This window comes from Manduca sexta, chromosome 25 (genome assembly GCF_014839805.1).
Source record: "Manduca sexta isolate Smith_Timp_Sample1 chromosome 25, JHU_Msex_v1.0, whole genome shotgun sequence".
NCBI lineage: Eukaryota > Metazoa > Arthropoda > Insecta > Lepidoptera > Sphingidae > Manduca > Manduca sexta.
This window is the reverse complement of record NC_051139.1, coordinates 2,256,601-2,275,518: the sequence shown is the minus strand read 5'-3', so window position 1 is coordinate 2,275,518 and position 18,918 is coordinate 2,256,601. Positions and strand designations below refer to the sequence as shown.

Sequence of the window (18,918 nt, the reverse complement as noted above, 5' to 3'; positions counted from 1 at the left end):
AAATTAAAATGATATGTAATTTAGGAGAAGATGTACTTACGGAATCAACAATTTTAAGGGGTTTTTCATTGAGAAGAATTTATGGACATTATAAAAATTTGAAACAAGCAAAGAGAAGATACCATGTTGTATCAATATATTTATTTATTTAATGGCCCACCAGCAGCATATGCATTAATAAATTACTAATAACACCGTTATACAGAATAAAACATACTGATGCACATGCTCATTAAAGATATATACAACATTCACACAATACGAGTAACATTATCATACTATTTTATTTATTATCTATGTTTTTTTTTTTTAATAATATAAACTACGAATTTTTGGCTTTTATAAATACGGTTGTTTTGCTACAGGTTCCGTCTTAAGGTAGAAAGGTAATAATCCCGAATACTGGGTATTTTAAAATCCTGCACTCGTCCAATGTTGATTGCGTACAATAACTCTTCTGCTACACGCCACTACGCTAGATTTCTCTCTGCATCCAGTTATTTCCCTCTGTTATCTCATTAACAAACAGCATATTGAAACTAATAAACCGAAATGCGACATAATCAATAGTAAAAATTCACAGCGCGATACAAAAGCGTCGGGCGCAATTCTACACAATATTATTGGGACTACTATTTCGCATTCATTACGCGACGCCAGCCAAAATTAGGTTTTCAAATGTAACAAAGAGAACTGTTTGTTGGTTCTTTGCATTCGGTTCACGAATTAGGAAGTTTTCGTATGGATGTAGGTTTTAGTTACGTAATATATTGTGCTAGTATATTCAGACGTCAGCAAGTTTTACTTCAATTGCTTATTTTGTAATTCGAGCTAAGTAATCGTTTATGCTTGGAAACACTATAATGTTAAAACGCTCAGAAGGATTTTGAAGCAATAATCAAAATTAATATAGTTTCTTCATTTTGGCATACTTCGCATTCCTCTTCTTTTCCAGATGCTGTGTTCCGAGTGGCTGTCCCTATCACCAACTACCGACGACAACGGCTAAAGCTGTTGAAACAGCTAGTGATACCGGCGTTAAAATATCGACTAATCATGTGATAATAATAACGATGAACGAAGTATAGTTTAAAGACTTACCATAAATTATAAAAATACGAACCTACAATAAAATAATACTTTTTACAGCTCCCCTTACAGATGTGACTTTGGTAACTCTTCTTTCGCTATACAATGTATTATACAAAATTCACTCCCCCTCCAAATAAGATGGGCCACTTCTTTGTTTGCTTTCAAAAGTACGAGAGCTACTGTTAAAAAGCAGAGGCGTCATTATTATTCACGTATACATGTAATAATAATTTGTATTTAATGTCTTTAGACATTTATAAAATTACTTGTTTTATGTTTATATTGAATATACGTAGGTATTTATCATTAATGACCTTATTTTATATATGTATAACGTTTATTTGTATCTTCAAATGTCAAGTTACCTTGATGGACCTACTCATCTTACGTAATTCCCTGTACCCTAAAATTGACTAGGAGAGAATGTTGTTGGCATTAAGTCCATCGGTATACATTTGTATAAAAGTGAAAATGCGATAATAAAATCAATGAATTTTTTATATTTTCGTTTAAAAATATTATTAATGACTATAATCTATGTTGACATTAATAGGTTTTTAAATGGTTGTTGACTACTAATTGTTTTACACCGGGCGTTGTAGAACGGAGGTATCGTAGTATGTGGCAAAATTATAACAGACGCAATAAACAGAAGTGATAAGGTCGATATTTCTTTACATTTTTTTAACAAGGCTGATGTACTATGTGTCTTATATGTACACATATTATGTACGACGTATGTCGTAACCGAAATAATATGAAGTTATTAATTTAAACTTTCTATAACATATCAAGCTTAATAATTTACTGTACGAGTAATTTAGATTTCTAAAACATTGTTTCTAATTGCAATTGCATAATAAATTAAGAAAATACTGCAAATTAATTACAATCTCTAAGTAAGAAGCGGTGGATTTTTTATATTAATTATTGCACATGTGAAGTTATTTACAACTTCCTGAAAAAACGTTCCGTTTTACGTAACTTCAAACATCTCACAGCAGTCGGTTACATAATTAAATGATTTCTGACGTGTGATCTGAGAATATGTGTATTTCCTGTGCAAAAATGTCGAAATACGAGTTAACAATCTGCTATGATAATGTGAGTTTCGTCATCCCGCCATCAATAATAGTTAAGATAACGTCTGCATGTCGAAATGATAAAAAAGATGAATAATATTTGCTACAATTCTGTTGTAGAACCTCTTGTTCGAATATAATTTAAAAATTAAAAACATAAATGTCTTATGTCAACTCGTGTAAAACAAGTGGTCAATGATAAAAAAACATTCTCTGAATTTATCCGTATTTTTCATTTCACGTATAGTATTTCATTATTTTTACTACAAATTCACATTGGGCAAATAATTATGGGAAATACGTATTTTTACGCGAACATGAGTGCGAAATGACGTCATAATTACATAATAATATGCTCAGTAGTTGGAAACGTCAAATTTTGTCAATAACATTTGTTTGCGCGTTTAAATTCTTGAGCCCATGACCTTAACATCTTAGATAAATAATAGCGCGCCATAACACGCATCACACGTACTCCAATTTTTCAACACCACACATTACTGCCAAAACACTAAGGTCAATAATCAAGGAAATCTCGGTCAATGCTGAGTGCCGCTATGAGATAGCGCGCCAGCATTCCAGATTTCCGAGATTTTTTTGGAAACTTTAGGATATATTGATGCCGAAAGTTAGTGTTGAAATTACGTAGATTTTTCACTCTACTGACAATTTATTGAATCTAGTTAGATACAAACATATGGAGGAAAATATTAGTTACTAGGTGTTGCTCGTGGCTTCGCCTGCGTGAAAAGCCTTTCCGGATACAAAAGTCTTTAAAGCACTATTCATAGCGCCATCTGTTAGACAACTGAGTCATCTCTTTCAAAATCTATTTAAAAAAAAACATAACTTTCCATAGGGACAAATTACCGGAATAAAAAATAGCCTATGTGTTAATCCAGGATACGGTCTTCTTGTGTGTTAAATTTCATCGAAATGCTTTCGCCTGTTTATGTGTTTACTTATAACAAATATCTGGACAACTAAACATCCAAACTTTTTCACAAACTTTCGCATTTAAAATATTTGGAAGTGAGATATCCGTAATACCAAAAACATAATTATGATCTTGGAAATCCCTTAAAAAGCGGTAATTTTCGAACAAGACTGACTATTAATAGAGCGACTGCTATGGTTAAATGTAAAAAAAAAACTTTATGGCTCAAAAACACACATATATGGCCTACATTTATCTTCTTTCATTTTGACGCTCTAATATCATGAGCAATAATTGCCGGAAAATGAGATTTATACCATAGCAACTCTAAGGCACTGGCAGTCAAACATTCTGCCACATCGTGGTCTGTAATGACAAACGCGTGCGCGACTCATTTGCATTAAATATGCACATATTAAATACCGAACATACAGCCGTGGGCGGGAAGATGTCTTGTTTGTCGTTTTAATTTTGTTTTTACTAGCCATTTTTCTCTTGAATGATAGGTCAAGAAAACCACCTTGTTTTCTTAAGGTTAAACTTATAATAATTGTCAAAATATCAAAGTACATACCAGCAGATTAAGTAAAATGAAATAAAGTTTATTATAAGATATTTAAAATAAATAAATATGTTTATGATAAAGAAGAGTCGCACTAAGATGGTTTTGACTAAACTAGTGGCTTTTTGAACCGAAGTACAATACTATGTCTCATAAAGCAGCACGGAGTAAACTTTACTCTTGTGTCTCCGTATGTAGACCATCAAATACCTAACGTACTCCCTTTCTAACCTTAATTCTGCTTGCATTAGGGTTGCAATTACATCTACCAAATCCGAATGCTGCAAATTGAAATCATGCTCACGACAACCACTTATCAGGTAAAACCTGTTACCTCCTGCCACAATAAATACTAACACTACATGAATTTTCACGCATGATGAATGATTAAGCACCACATTGTATTCCGAATAACTCAGCGTGTTTGAAAATACAGCAAATACAAACGAACAAGCGTATGTTTGCAATGCACTGAATGCAACATTGTTAATAAACACGTCGCGTTACATGACTAAACATCGCTCGGCACTCCGCTGGTGATGTACGTAATGTAGTTTTAATATAAAGTCAATATAAGTTATACTGTAGTAAATAAGAAACTTGCAATAAACGCAACAATAATTAAGAAAGGAAGAAAATCTTTTATTGTCAATCTTGGTGCATGAAATACATAAAAATGTGATTTATATACTTTTATTGTTATATTTTTATAAAACTATTGGTGCTTTGAAAATTTTAGAAAAGAATTTTATACTTAAAAGAACGGAAAGGTAACAAGCAAATTCGAGAAATAAGTGTTCCTGCGTTCTTTTCAAATAAAATCAAATACCTATGTACCTACCTAAAATTATTGAAATCTTTCAAATTCTAGAAACGTCTATTCTATAAAAGGTTTCTCATATAATAATTTCTAGAATATTCCACTCATCGGTATTTCCATAGACAATATAGTTAATACAGAGCTGTAGATTAGCATTCGCTGAGAGTACTCCGACAGTCAAGAGTACGCTATATACCTATTCAAGCTCACGAATATTTGCATAACAATTTAACACCATGCGTCGTCACTTGCACTGCTAAGAGGATCGCTTTGTTACAAACGTTAAGGTTAACTCTTTTGAAAGAAAATATCTACATGCGTAAAGTTAATCTTTTAGCAAAGACTTTTAAAAGCAATGGTCAATACGCACTGCACAAAGATAATCCTTTAGCAAAGATCCTAGACTTTGCTCATATTTTTGTAGTCTTGATCTTTTTGGTAACAGTCCACTCCAGCTCTGGATCTAAGGGGGGGCAAGCCGGAGCCCATGCCTCGGATGGCGAAATGACCTTTGACTACTGAAATGACCACCAGTACGTTAAATATAACAATAATTTTCCGTGGGACGCGAAATGATGATGACAAAGGTAAAAATATAAGTGTGCCGGGGTGGTATTTTCCAGATTTTGCCCACCTTCGAAAAAATCACGGTGCTGATCAAATCAATATTATTTGGAGATAGAAATGATCATCAGAAAGAGATTTAAATATTAAGTAAAGAAAAGACGTCTAACACCTAATTTATTGAATATAAAAACCATAATAAAACTGATCGCTCGGCAGCGGCAATAAACAAAACAGATACATATCTAGACTCACGATAGACCCACTAGATCATCACTGTTCTCATTCCGAAGATCCTAAAAACCAGATCTAACACGCAACAGCGACATGCCCCATATATTTACCATATTCCAGTTTCTAATTAACAGATACACAAATACCGATAGAATCGTTATTTTACGTTCTCTAATAAACAGTGAGGGGAATGCGCAATCAATCATAAGTAATTAAGAATGAGTAAAAACATCTAAAACTCGTACACACTGGAATGACTGAAAAACTTTACATTTCACAAACAGTTTATCATTCTGGTTATAATTGGAGCACGGCATTGTGGAATTACGATTACGATTTCTGATGCCTTGAAGACCGTTCCTTTACGGTTATTCCATTGATACGATGTTGAATGAATGGTATTACATCACTAATTAACACATTATACAATCGATTATGAATTGTATGGTAATCGCAACATTATCAAACAACTTTCTAACAAACATGAATACATTTGTAACCTGTCAGTTAATATAATATTTTAAATGCTTATTTATTTATTATGACAAAAATGGTATACAAAAAAATATAAGGAACAGTTTAGACAATGTAAATCTCATTGTAGGTTGTCACGGCTAGTTATTGGTTTATAAATAAAGCTTAAGAGCACTTTACGCTATCAAATACGTAATATTTTAATTGCCCCGTAGCATACACTACAATAATACAGTTGAAAATGAAATTAATAAAATCTAATTTGAAAATTGACAGCCACAATTAACACTATGCTAACTTGAAAATGTCAACTTTTAAGGAGGGACGTTTAAAGTGAAAAATAAGATATTTTTTATTATATTAGAGCTTTCTTAATGCGCGTTTTGTGTAATTCAAGAATTCTTCATTTTATAGCAAAAAAAAAGAGATTTTGTAAGCTTATAAAAGGTAAAGAAACAATATTTTTTTACATAACTTATTAACACAAGCAGGAGGGTTCCCTGACGAAGTGATGACCACTGCCGTTGTTACCCGCATTATTCCGCAAATTATTTAATTAGATGACTATGGTTTACAAAAGGGAAAGGTTTAAGATTTGTAGTACTTAGGCATTTGTAGTAGGCATAAGTAGGCAATTGCGAAAATATGCGCCAAAATGCCACTTAATGATTACAAGTAAGTTTTTTTTTTATGCGGGCACAACAAAGTGATCCCACCTCACCTGATGGTAGATGGAGTGGGGTGCAATAGAATGTCAATTGACGAGAGGTGATTACTCCTTGACAGTCAACACAATGATGTCGGCCTGTTGGAACTAAATATACACAGGCTGATCCCGGAACGCAACACTTACGTGGGCCACTATGGCGAGTTTTAACACCTGGTCTCTATCTGAGTTATTGTAAGTAAAGTCATTAGGAATGGTAAATATATTAGACATTACGCAATTGAATTATAGCTATTCATATAGCCATTTATCACAGCTTTTATTATAATTAGTCAGAATTCAACTTCCTTGTGAAACATCCTTACATAAGGTATTATAAAACAAAGTCACCCGCCGCGTCAGTCTTGATGCGCTAAACTCAAAAACCACCGAACAAATTTCGAGGAAATATGATATGCAGATAGTTTGAAATCCTAGAAAGGACATCGGCTACCTCTTATCACGGAAAATATATAGCGGGACTTTTATCCCAAAAACAGTCTTCCAGACGGACGAAGCTTCGAGCAAAACTGAAGAGACAGAAATAAAACCAAGTAATTTGAAGAGGAAATCAGTATCCACGTCACATCTAAAACGATTGTCTTGTATAGTAGTCATCAGACACTACGAGAGACTTTCCCTTCCAAAATATCTAGAATCAAAACAAATATTTGCTAATGTTGCAAATTTATCTCAATATTCGCATCGAACGAACCTCTCGTTTCAACATAAAGCTTTCTTCAGGGCGTTCGCTTGTCCTCGTCGATTGCACAACCCAAGCTCGATCTACACGAGATTACAAAACAAAGACGTATCTCAGGATTTACACGTCGTAAACCTGTAGGAGCCGCCCATAGTTACGTAACGTCGACATTTGAGATAGGCGTAGTGACATCATCCTACCGATTCGATAGAGTCGCATACAGCTTGCTTCCTAATATCTGTCATTTAATTTTATTTGTTCACTTTGACGTGATCAGCAAGCGGGTACATAGCTATGTGACTTCTTTGGTGTAGACAGAATAAATCAGAATTTACTCATGTATATATGTCCTACGATAAATAACATTGTGCTTAAATAATTGGGATTTGAATAAAGTGGGATTTATTATCTTCGACTTCATTCGTTCAGACTCCAATGAACCAGCAATTTACCAACAGCCTCTGCCTAATGATGGCACCACACGTAACGTATGTAAGGAAATATATGCGTTATTTAACAAGCCAACATTAACTATGTACATAAAAACACAAAGTCGATATTGCTTCGCCCAAAATGCGCATATGTGTACAAATACCCAAAATATAGTATCAGGCGCCAGCATAACCTTTGACTGTTTAGGGCTAATAGGATTGTCACTTTAAAATCCTTTACTCTTTGATGTACAAAACTGATATCCAACTCCCTAACCTATCTATGAATAATAATTATATTATTATGTATAAATAATACCTATACATTCATTTCTATTTAGGGACGCAATCATCCTGTGAATGACACAAGTGTTCCGTCAGCCATAAAATGTTTAGTTCATCGTCCCGACTAGAATTGGTTTATTATTATGTGTATTTAAGACTTAAGAACTCAAAACGAATGGACGCAATAAAATTAAGAAATATGGATAAAGTAACATAGCCACGCTTCACAGACACTGGAATTGACATCAGACGACTTTTTATAGTACAGTAATATTTCACTCCTGAGTGTATAACAGAGCAGCGAACAAAGCTTATATCTCGAGAATCTTAAAATAAATCAACACATTAATAAACATGATGGAATATGCGTAGTAAACATGAGTTACCGGGGCAGGCCAGCGTGGAATGCACAAACAGACGTACCTGCACGTGGAGTCCTTGTCGTGTCACAAGACCTTGGACTTCACCATAACAACATGCAAATGGTGGAGCTATGAGTAATCAGATGTAGGTAAACAACAGGCTTGTATGGTTAGGTACTAGAAATACCTACAAAATTATGGAGGAACTTAGGCGAATATGGAGTTTCATTGACAGCGAGTAAATATATGCAGTATGTATAGGGATCGAACGATCAAGTCAAATACGTTAATGAAAAAACAGGTGAGTATATCAAAATAGTAATAACATAAATATAAGCTCCATAAGTCTATGAACTTGTCCCCGAGAAGCAGTAAGAAACACTAGTCTGCATACAAACAGTTGCTGCCATCTAGGGCCGCATCCTGATAGTGTAAACTGGTAACGCGGCCATGTTACGTTATTTTTGTAAAATTAGCGTAGAATAATATTTTTTATGCCCATATTACTATTGTCTTAAACGCAACGCGTTAGGTCACGTGCTTTTTGTGCGCTATTAAAATAACATATAGCATAGAGAATAAGGCCCGCGTAGAAAGCTTGAAATATTAACTCATAGTCAATAAAAAAAACACTCATAAATGCGCGACTAAACACAAGCCACAAACATTAAAATGCTGCAAATCATGTTCATAAGACATCATTCTAGCATTTCACATGACATAACGAGCAGGAAATGTCCTAGATTGCTAAGAGGTCGTCAAAAAACTTATCTTCATTCCATAAACAATAGAAACGTGTTGTCAACCAGTCCAGTAGTGTTGGCGAAATTTTTATGTTCACCAAGCGACTTTCTAACGTAACACTGATGTAATTGGTATACTTTTCCGAGACGACCATTTCGCACGTGGACAGTAATTTTATTAGCACGTTGACACTTGCTACTAGACAGCTTCTTGAAAGTAAATTGTCTAGGTGGGGTCAGTGTATAAATCTCACCACAATGCATTGCTTTACAAATTTTTCCTACGCAATATGTGTTTTTCCAAAGTATTTTGTGTACTTCGTATGTGACTCGTGTCGGTGATATATGCTCTTTCTGCATTTTTAGTCGTTTCTCTTATATTGTGTTTAGAAGCGGTGATTCCAACATTTTGAATTTAAATTTGTAGAACATGGAACACGAGAATATGACTTATTCTTATAAAAATATAGTTATTTGACACAATATTTTTTATGGTCCAAACCAAGGCATCACTCTTTTCTATTTACACTAATTTAACTGCTATTTTGTTGGCAATAAAAATGTCAACAAGTAGGTGAGTTCTCATCCTATAAGGAAAAGTCCATTATCGGTGACTATAAAACATTCATATGCATCCTATCAGATTGAATAAATTAATCTAGATTGAATAAAATGATTGTTGTTTACAATTTATAATACAGTATTTATTGCGCTAATGTTTATTTAATGGGATCATAATTATGTATCACGTTTACAATTATTATCAATGGACGGCTTTTTCCGTAACACCTACTCAGTTAGTTTAACTTTATTTGGGCATCAATGTCTACCCCATCGAATTATGCAGATTCCTTTTCCGAAAAAGACTTTTAAACCATACTAGTTTCAAAAATTTCCCGAACAACCCAACATACAAACACCTTTAATATTAGTATAAATAAATCACTGTCCTACTTGCTTACCCACTTGACAACTATCCTTTCCACTAGCTGTCTCCACTAACGTCGTGTGGACTGAACAATGCAAACGTCTCTATCCTTTAAAGGAACAATAAGGTACTTTCAAGTCTGTTTTAGTACAAAGTGTAACACTCGGAGGCAGTTAGAAATTTGTTACATTGTATTTATAAATAACTGGTGCAGTGGCGGGCTTGGATGACGAATGAGCTAACTGCTCGGAGCCTCGTATTTGCTAAGAGCATAAAGAAAAAACTAACAAGTGCGAGGTAAACTCGCACAACGTGAGTTCCATGCAAACTAGCTTTTTTATTTATTTTAAAATACATATTTACGGTTTTCAGATTTTCCTTTATAACCGCTATATGACATTGCTTCTTACCAAATTTTATGATTCTAGATTTACGGACAATGCCCTTTAGGTCTTGATTCCCATGTGAAAACGCAAAATATGCGTCATAAACGGTAATATTTTTTGGTCGAGTTGTTTTTTTTTTTCATGTCTGAAAAACAGCAGAGCCGAGTATTTGATATAAATTTCAACTTGATATTTCTACGTGTTCCTGAGAAAAAGAGTATTGAGAGACAGATCTACGTTCAACAATGTAATCGTATAAGGGTCCCTTTTGAGGTACGGAACTCTACAAACATTATTCCCTTCGACATATAGATAGAAATGCCTCACAACCTAAGCCACTTTGGCTTACAGACAAAAGCCTTATCCCAGAAGGAAAGAAACAAGACTTAATCTGCTTTACAATAGAAGTCTTTTAGATAAACTTTGTCTTTTTATATTCTTCCTTTCTCCAAATAATTGGAGTCAATGAGAAAGAACATAATGAAAATATATTTATTTAAATTCAATTAAAAGGCGAAGGGGAAGACCGTGCCCAACAGGACAGTATATAATACAGGGCTGATATCATTAAATTATATATAACTAGTATATAGTATTTGGATGTATTCTAAAACAAATACAAAAACTAATAAATGATTTCACTACTACAATATGAAATCGAACAAAAGAGTGTCACGAAGTCAATAACTGATATTACTATAAACAAAAGCCATCATCCATCATCTCAAATCAGTGCAGATATTATTTACGAAGGGTTAAACCCAAATAACAAATAGGCAACGTGGTGTACAAGATGGCGCTGAAGTCGTGCAAAAATGTAACAAGATAATAAATCATCAATCTTCGTTAATCTTACATTTTCAGATATAATGGCCAGCTGAGTTTTATAAAGACAAAGACTCGCTGGACTTAACCGCATTGTGTTCAAAGATGCGCTCGTAAGCGATAGAAGCCGTTACGTTATGTCTGCAATGTACCTAATATTCTTTTCAAAATTCTAAATTGCTCTGTTGGTTTTGTAACCGCGTTTGTATTCTAGATAGTGTTGTAAGATTTGGAGATTACGCAAATATTTGGATCTCTATAGTTTTGAAAAATATAAGATCTGATTTTATGCTAAAAATGCAAATAGAATCACGTCTAGTCGATTTATGAAATAGAAAAAGTTCAGCTGTCAGTTAACCAAGTGTATATCTACCACCACATCAAGGTGCAAATGTAAAAAAAAATAAAACATCAAACGTAAAATAAAATTTTTCATACCTTCAAAGAATCCACTTCGCACTGCAACATTTTTAATTATTAATAAATACGAATTCACTTCTGCCTTGCATAAACACCGGTTTAAACTAAGTAAAAGACGATAAGAGATGGCACATACAGATAACGCGAGATAATGTATCAAATGCGTTGAAAAAATACTGTTTTTAAACTCTTGCGACCTACAATGTCATCGTATCAATTGAATATCATAAGTTTTCTTTATCTCTCTCAGATGTGGACATAAATTGGATAAACTAAAATAGTAAAAAACAGCGATTATCACAAATTTTAATATATGTCTCTATTATTTTCAATGATAAATTACAATCGCATCTATTTAGCCGTCTATGAAATTGAAAACCTTTGGTTTTTATGTTCAGAACATAAAAACAAGAGATTTTCAATTTCCTTGGAACTACAAAACCAAATTGACCCGCCATGGTTGTCTAACTAGACAGTAAGCGAAAAAACTTTGTAAACATATCATAGTGATCTCGAGCTGTTTAACGAAAACTGATGGAAATCATTTGGAATCAATCACTATGAAGAAAGGAAGGAGAAAAAAGCATCTATTAAACTGTAGACTAGACAGAAAAACAAAACAATGAAAAGGCAATTCCGATAAAATATCTGACAGATTTTTTATTTAAGCCAAGTCCCCCATAATTTACAATCTACGCAACAATTGTACCAATAGCGATATCAATTACGTTTTAATTTAAAGAAAGGCTCATAAACATGATTTACAACGTGTAGATTTATAACATTGTGTCTGCCCGCTTTATTCTTCAATTTTGATAAACTTGATATTTATCTGCTCGGTGGTGTAGATATATTGCGTGTGCAGAACGTCCACCGCTCTGAAGTTGTAAGTTCGAAACCCGAGTCGGGCAGTATTAGTTTTTTATTCAGTATCAGCCCGGAGTCTAGTATTTGTGCAGATATGGCGATAGGCTCGTCTGTGACATCATAGGACAGAACACACATGGCGTAAAGCGGTGGCCCTGGTTACCTCTCTGCCTACTCCTTCATGGAAACGGCCTGATGTATGCGTTTTTTTAAGAAACCTATCTGTAAATATCTTTGTAACTTGCATGCGATTCCCTGGCACAATACCGCAATAATGTATAGTATACCTGCTTTGCGACTGTCAGTAACAAGAGCAAAGTTACCAACAAAAGGAATTATTTGGAAAATAAGTTGGTCGTTCTCTACACTTTAATTAAAATTCGTGTTTCTACCAGTGGCGAAGGGTGCATTTTTTCTAAAGGGAAGCCGAGGCCAAAAAAATTGCCTCAGTTAACATATCGCGGCCAATTGAACAGAAACTAACGCAAACGTAAATAAATCTTAAAGAGAAGCCGATAGGAATCGGATTGTATGGACGCTTTGCCATTGGTTTACTATATTATAAATCGAGTGAACTGTGTCAGACTATAAATATATATTTATTATTTATAGATAGCGATTGCTTAGTATATCGGACATTGGTTTTATTAGATTATAATCTATTTGCGTGTATTGACAGTCGTATGTTTGTCTTTGGAAGCAAGGGGCTGATAATTTTTATCCTGGGAACTTGAGATTATTAATGCATTGTAGTCAATAATATTGATCATCGAACCAAGAGCCATTGCGTTCCGACTGGCTCGTAGATATGCTCATCCGACTTAGTATGTTGCACACCAGGATGTCAATGCAAATTGTGGTCATACATAAATATATTATAATGATAATAATAACAGCCATGTGTTATATACTGTCCCACTGCTGGGCAAGGGCCTCCTCTAACTACTGAGAGGCATTACACTTGAGTCCACAACACTGGCCTAGTGCGGGTTGGTAGACTTCACACACCCTCAAAATTCCTGTAGAGATTTTTTCAGATGTACAGGTTTCCTCACGATGTTTTCATTCACCATTAAATCAAGCGGTAATTAACAAAGAATACACACATAATTTTATAAAAGTCAGAGGTGAGCGCCCTTGGGATTTGAAAGTACGGACATACCTAAATAATAAATAAGTAATAAACCCTTTGCCATCGGAGGATCATTAATTTTTTTATATTTTTATATGCATGTTTTTTTTTAAATGTACATGTAAAAATGTAAAAAAAATACCTTTAAAATAAAGGGAATTGACCAATAAATAATAGTAAAAAAACCTAAACCTAAATCATCAAACAATTACACGATACCCATCATACATCATTTACTAGATAGGGATGTTTATTGCAATCGTAACGCCTGGCGTAGATATAGCAAAATCGAAGCTCACCAGCAGATAAGCTTCTTGCTCGTCAGATCGTTTTGTAAACACAAATACACGAAAATAATCTGCATCAACAAATCAGAATCCAATCAGCACATAGCCATCATTCCTGTGAACAGCGCGGTTATCATCCGCCGTACACATAAATCATTCCGGCTAGCTGTACAGTGCACACATTTTCGCCCGACTGCAGAATACCGATCCAATCTACGAACCGCTACTTACAATTATACGGCAAATAAATTGCATAAATATGTTATTTGACGCCGATCGCTATCGGGACCTCGATTCTGTGGAAATCCGTATAGTATCCACGGTTTTGGAAACGAAGCGCTAATTAGCAACATTTCTTTAGAAATTTAACAATTTATTTACACTGATACCAGAAAATTAGTTTGTTAAGGCGATACCTCAAGGTCCATTTTCATACATTTTGTTTCACCTTTAATCTGGGTAACTAAACAAGTATTGGCAAGTAAAGAATTTAAATTCACGTCTAGTTAGTGATTAGTTCTCGCAGTTGAAAGAAAAATGTAAAAATAATTAATAATCATGGATATTTCTGCCTTTAAAATTTCGTCATATTAAATTTTAAAGGCAGAAATATCCATGATTATTAATTATTGACCTTGAGGTATCGCCTTAAGCGTAATGTCTAGAACTATTGAATTTTTCCTGAAGTGCTTTTTCATTTATTGGATTATTTTTCTCCGCAAACGCAAACCGTTAACGAAAGCTAATTGTAAAACAATATACTATAATACCTTTTTACTAGTATCAAAATAGATTGTCCAACGACATTTACTTTAAAATACACGGAAGTACAGACGAATCAAAAAACAGCAATACGTTTAACATCTCACAATACTCGCCATGTCTATTGCAGTGTAAACTGGGCCGCCGGAGGAGTAATTACAATGGGACTTGTTCCAGGTCCACGTGACCCACTTATGGCACGCCACATGCCACTTGATATGCAAATCCCTGCAGACAGCCTGCGCATTTTAACTGCTAACTGCTTGGTCCAGGGGCGGGTTGAAGGCGGTGTACCGGGCGCGATTTTATGCAAAATTAGACACGGTTAACTTCCTTATATTTTTTATTTGAGAGGAAAAAGTGGGTTTATAATACCAGTATGCTTGCAATCTTGCCTTGGACTTACAAAATATAATAGGGGGCTTATGCCATTAGTTATTTTGACAGTTCGTACAAGTATGTAACGCACCGCGTTGGGTTTAAGACAATAGAAAATAACACACGGAATATCATTCCACACAAATTTCACGGTGATAACGTGACTGTCTCGGTGGCGTAGTTGTATTGCACGTCCGGTACAATAACGCTCTGAGGTCCTGGGTTCGAATCCCGGGTCGGGCAAAGTGATATTTGGGTTTTTCTGCTCAGTATCAGCCCGGAGTCTGGAATTTGTGCCCGATATGGCGATAGGCTCGCCCCCTATCACATCATGGGACGGAACATACTTGGCGAAAAGTGGGTGCCCTAGTTGCGCCTCTGCATACCCCTTCGGGGATAAAATGCGTGATGTTATGTATGTATGTATAACGTAGCACGGCCGAGTTACAAGCTTACACTGTCATAAAGAATTAGGCTCCTTATATTATACTCTTGTAAGACTAACATGTTGACCAGCAAATGCATTATAATATCCGCAGGCCAGAATATTTTAATGTTTCTTTAGAATTTTATACAGAGAAATAATATTTACGCGAGCGGGGCTGGTAGCTAGTTAGTCATAGACATATAAAAGTGTTAATGTTTTTACAAAGTATATATAATAAGTACTTATTTCTTTGTTTTAGATTTTTAGAAAATAATTATCTTATTTATTTCTTCGTTTTAGATTTGCTATTTTTATAAACGCTAAAAATCTTTATAGAGGTGTAATGTACCGCATACTAATTAAAAAACCTCCGTATATGATTTATCCTCCAAAACATTTTCTTTTAGTATCAAATACATTTTTATATTTTTTATGGTTTCTAGAATACTCATTTTCTAAATACCTGGTACAGCACCAAGGAGCTGCAACCATCGATCATGCACTGAATTGAACGCTATCTATGACAACATAATAAAGTGAATAAAATGACGAAGCAAATACTACAGGAATTCAAAGTTTAGATTCAGACAAGCATCGGACGATAGCGACTGACTGCAGAGCTAACGTCGCTTCAGACGATTTAAATAAATGTCTACTCATTGAGATCTTTGTCAGTTCTCAGACGGTAGAAGGTCTAGTCTCAGCGGCTCGAAGCGAGTGTGGAAATTTTTAAATTAATTATAATTAATGTTTGTTAGATTTCTCTTTTTTTAATGCCAATGAATGAGAATATGAGTATACCGCTGGTCGATAGTACGGTACGACCGCCCATAAACAAGAGCAACACCATACAGAACACCGCATGAGTTAAAAAGTTAAGTATCATGCCCAGTGCGCAGTAATTACTACATTAAGTACGATTTTTGCAAAGATGAAAATTAATTGCGTGAAATTACGCTGGCCTAAATTCGTACTTGATCTAATTCTAAACACGATCACGCCTTTTATCCCCAAAGAGGTAGGCAGAGGCGGAACTGGTGCACCCATTTTTTCGTCCAGTATATTCTGTCCCATGATGTGATAGGAGCCTGTTGCCATATCGGGCACGAATTCTGGACTCCTAGCTGATAGTGAGTAGAAAAACCCAATATTTTGCCTGACCAGAAGATCGAACACGAGACCTACCCACTGCAGCCGTACCGTAATACAACGCCACCGAGGCAGTCGACAGGCAGTTAATATAATTCTAGGTAAATACTAATTATATTGTAGATTGTATCTAACTCCACTCCCTCGTAAACATACTGAATCCGTCTCAGCAATCGTTAACTGGGTAGTAGCCTTAACGGAACTGCATAACTACAGCCTAGAAATCGTTTCTGTAATGTTATGCTAAATCAAAGCCGCTTGTAAACATCTCAACCTGCCCGTTACAGATCTCGTGCCTTGAATAAAATTGCTGGAATTTCATATAATAATGGGCTTTCGTTTCTGTCTTTGAGTATGTGTGCCGTTTGTGCCGAGCGAAATTATTTTCGACCACCTGTGAGTTGAACCGTCGCATTGTATAGGAAATCTTGTTTATATATGTTTGTTTATATTATGTACTTCGGTATGCCTTCGGGAGATGAAGAGTTGATACAAGATGGGTTTGCGCAAACCAAGAAAAAGTATATGATTTATAAGATAGAATTAGACAGTTATTGATAAAATTTGGTAAACTCTGCAAAGTAATATTTGGGAAATAATTATACTATTGATATCATCGATTGATATAATATTACTAGATAACATCATGTAAGTATAATTAAACATTTGTATTTGCTGAAGTTGTGATCACATTATCCGCTAAACTGAGTTGATCTTCAGTTTTCTAAGAGAAGAGCGTTTCAAATATCATTCTACTAACAGCAATTTATTCATTATTTTTAATCATTCAGGTTTATTTGGTATCCGCAAAATGTACATTTTATATATACGCGCACAACAAGTAAACTGGCGTCTGTTTACTTTCATTTTCAATTCTAAATTCAATATGTATTTGCGTTTAGTTATTGCTGTTGCGTGATGCTTAAAATTTGCATGGTAAGTTACGCACTATCATCATGCATTTAATTGTTTAATATTGTAATGAAAAAAAACCTTATGACAATTTACAATTCCTTGTCAGCAAGTAATATTTTCTTTTACCTAGTCTCTGTTAAAACACGCAGACCATTGTACAATTTCAATAGGTATAGACAATAAATACAATGTTTTGAGATCAGCCCACATGATCTGTTTTATGATAAAATTCTGAGGATAAAATACGTCAAACTATCTTCACGGCTTTCACACTTGGCAATCAAAATGTAAATGAATTCACGATAAGTAATCGATTAACTGTAGGTAAAGGTCGACCTTGGCTCGCCTCAGAAGTACGAATGTTACACATTCGTAGATGTGGCATATCTCAGATGCTTAATTCATTATCCAAATACTTACAATTACTAATTAAAAGATTACCAATGTTATCTGATTATATACGTTGTAAAAATAATAAGTTATATTATGCACTTTTTGATTGTGAACATCGTCACATGATGTCTTATCTTTGTGTTTGCGGGGATAGGGTTAATCCAGGAATTAGTGAACATCATGGTTACAAAATTCCATGTTATTGAATAATTTTTATTTAAGATACTAAAGTAGAATAGAATAATTTCCGTGCCTGTGAAAATTATAAAGTGTATTTATAATTTTCGGAAGAGCATAAATAGGCCTTTTCGCGAATTCGCCTGGATAGATACCTACCACCGCCCTTCTTTTTCCTCGGCCAAGTTTCCAGTCACCATTTTGTTCCAATTCTAAATAATCTATAGCCAGTGAAATTACTGTTTATACAACTTCAATTCTATCGGCATGAAAAACGGAGTCTATATAATAAAAAGTGTCGGGTATTTTTTTTTATTTATGGGTACACAGCTGTTGCTGTTAACATCAAGCGAGCTCAACGACCAGCTCGTCTTGTCATTTATAAATACCAACTACGGAAATATTGACTTAAAATATCTTGCATAACGTCATATGAGTGCCGTATCCACGAGATCGCACGCTTGCGCTGATCGGGCGCACGTCCCGCGGTTTCCGGCTGCGACGCACGCGCCACTTCCCATAAACGAGTCGCGGAAATCGTTCCACTGATGGACGCGGAGCGGGGCTCTCTCTCGCCCTATATGCCCCTCCCTACGATAAACGTGCTCGGCCCGACTAAAAAATAAACTATTTTATTTTTACTTAGAATTGCAATAGAACTTTTGGTCCGCAATATAAAGAGTGATCACTTGACATTCAGCATAACATCAACAATCAAAATTAACTAGAAAAATAAACCCAGTTAACCGTTATTCCAGAGACGGATCGTAAGCCTTCCATGTAAATGATAAATGAAGAAACGTCATCATCAATGATGAAAATCGGACACGATTTACGTAAGGCTTTCCAAACCTGACAACAAAAATATTCCGGGAAT

At 34.8% G+C, this 18,918-nt stretch overlaps 1 protein-coding gene across 2 annotated transcripts in view; it reads right to left on the bottom strand.

Annotated features, from left to right (window-relative positions):
- Positions 1–18,918, bottom strand: part of LOC115440763 (rho GTPase-activating protein conundrum) — a 123,482-nt gene that overhangs the window by 104,117 nt on the left and 447 nt on the right. The window contains exon 1 of one of the 2 annotated variants that reach the window (XM_030165203.2): positions 11,573–11,678. The exons of the other annotated variant lie outside the window; for it this stretch is intronic. Coding sequence (XP_030021063.2) covers positions 11,573–11,602 — 30 coding nt within the window. The 5' untranslated portion in view covers positions 11,603–11,678. Of the gene's footprint in view, positions 1–11,572; positions 11,679–18,918 lie in introns of those variants that run through there. 2 annotated transcript variants of the gene reach the window in all.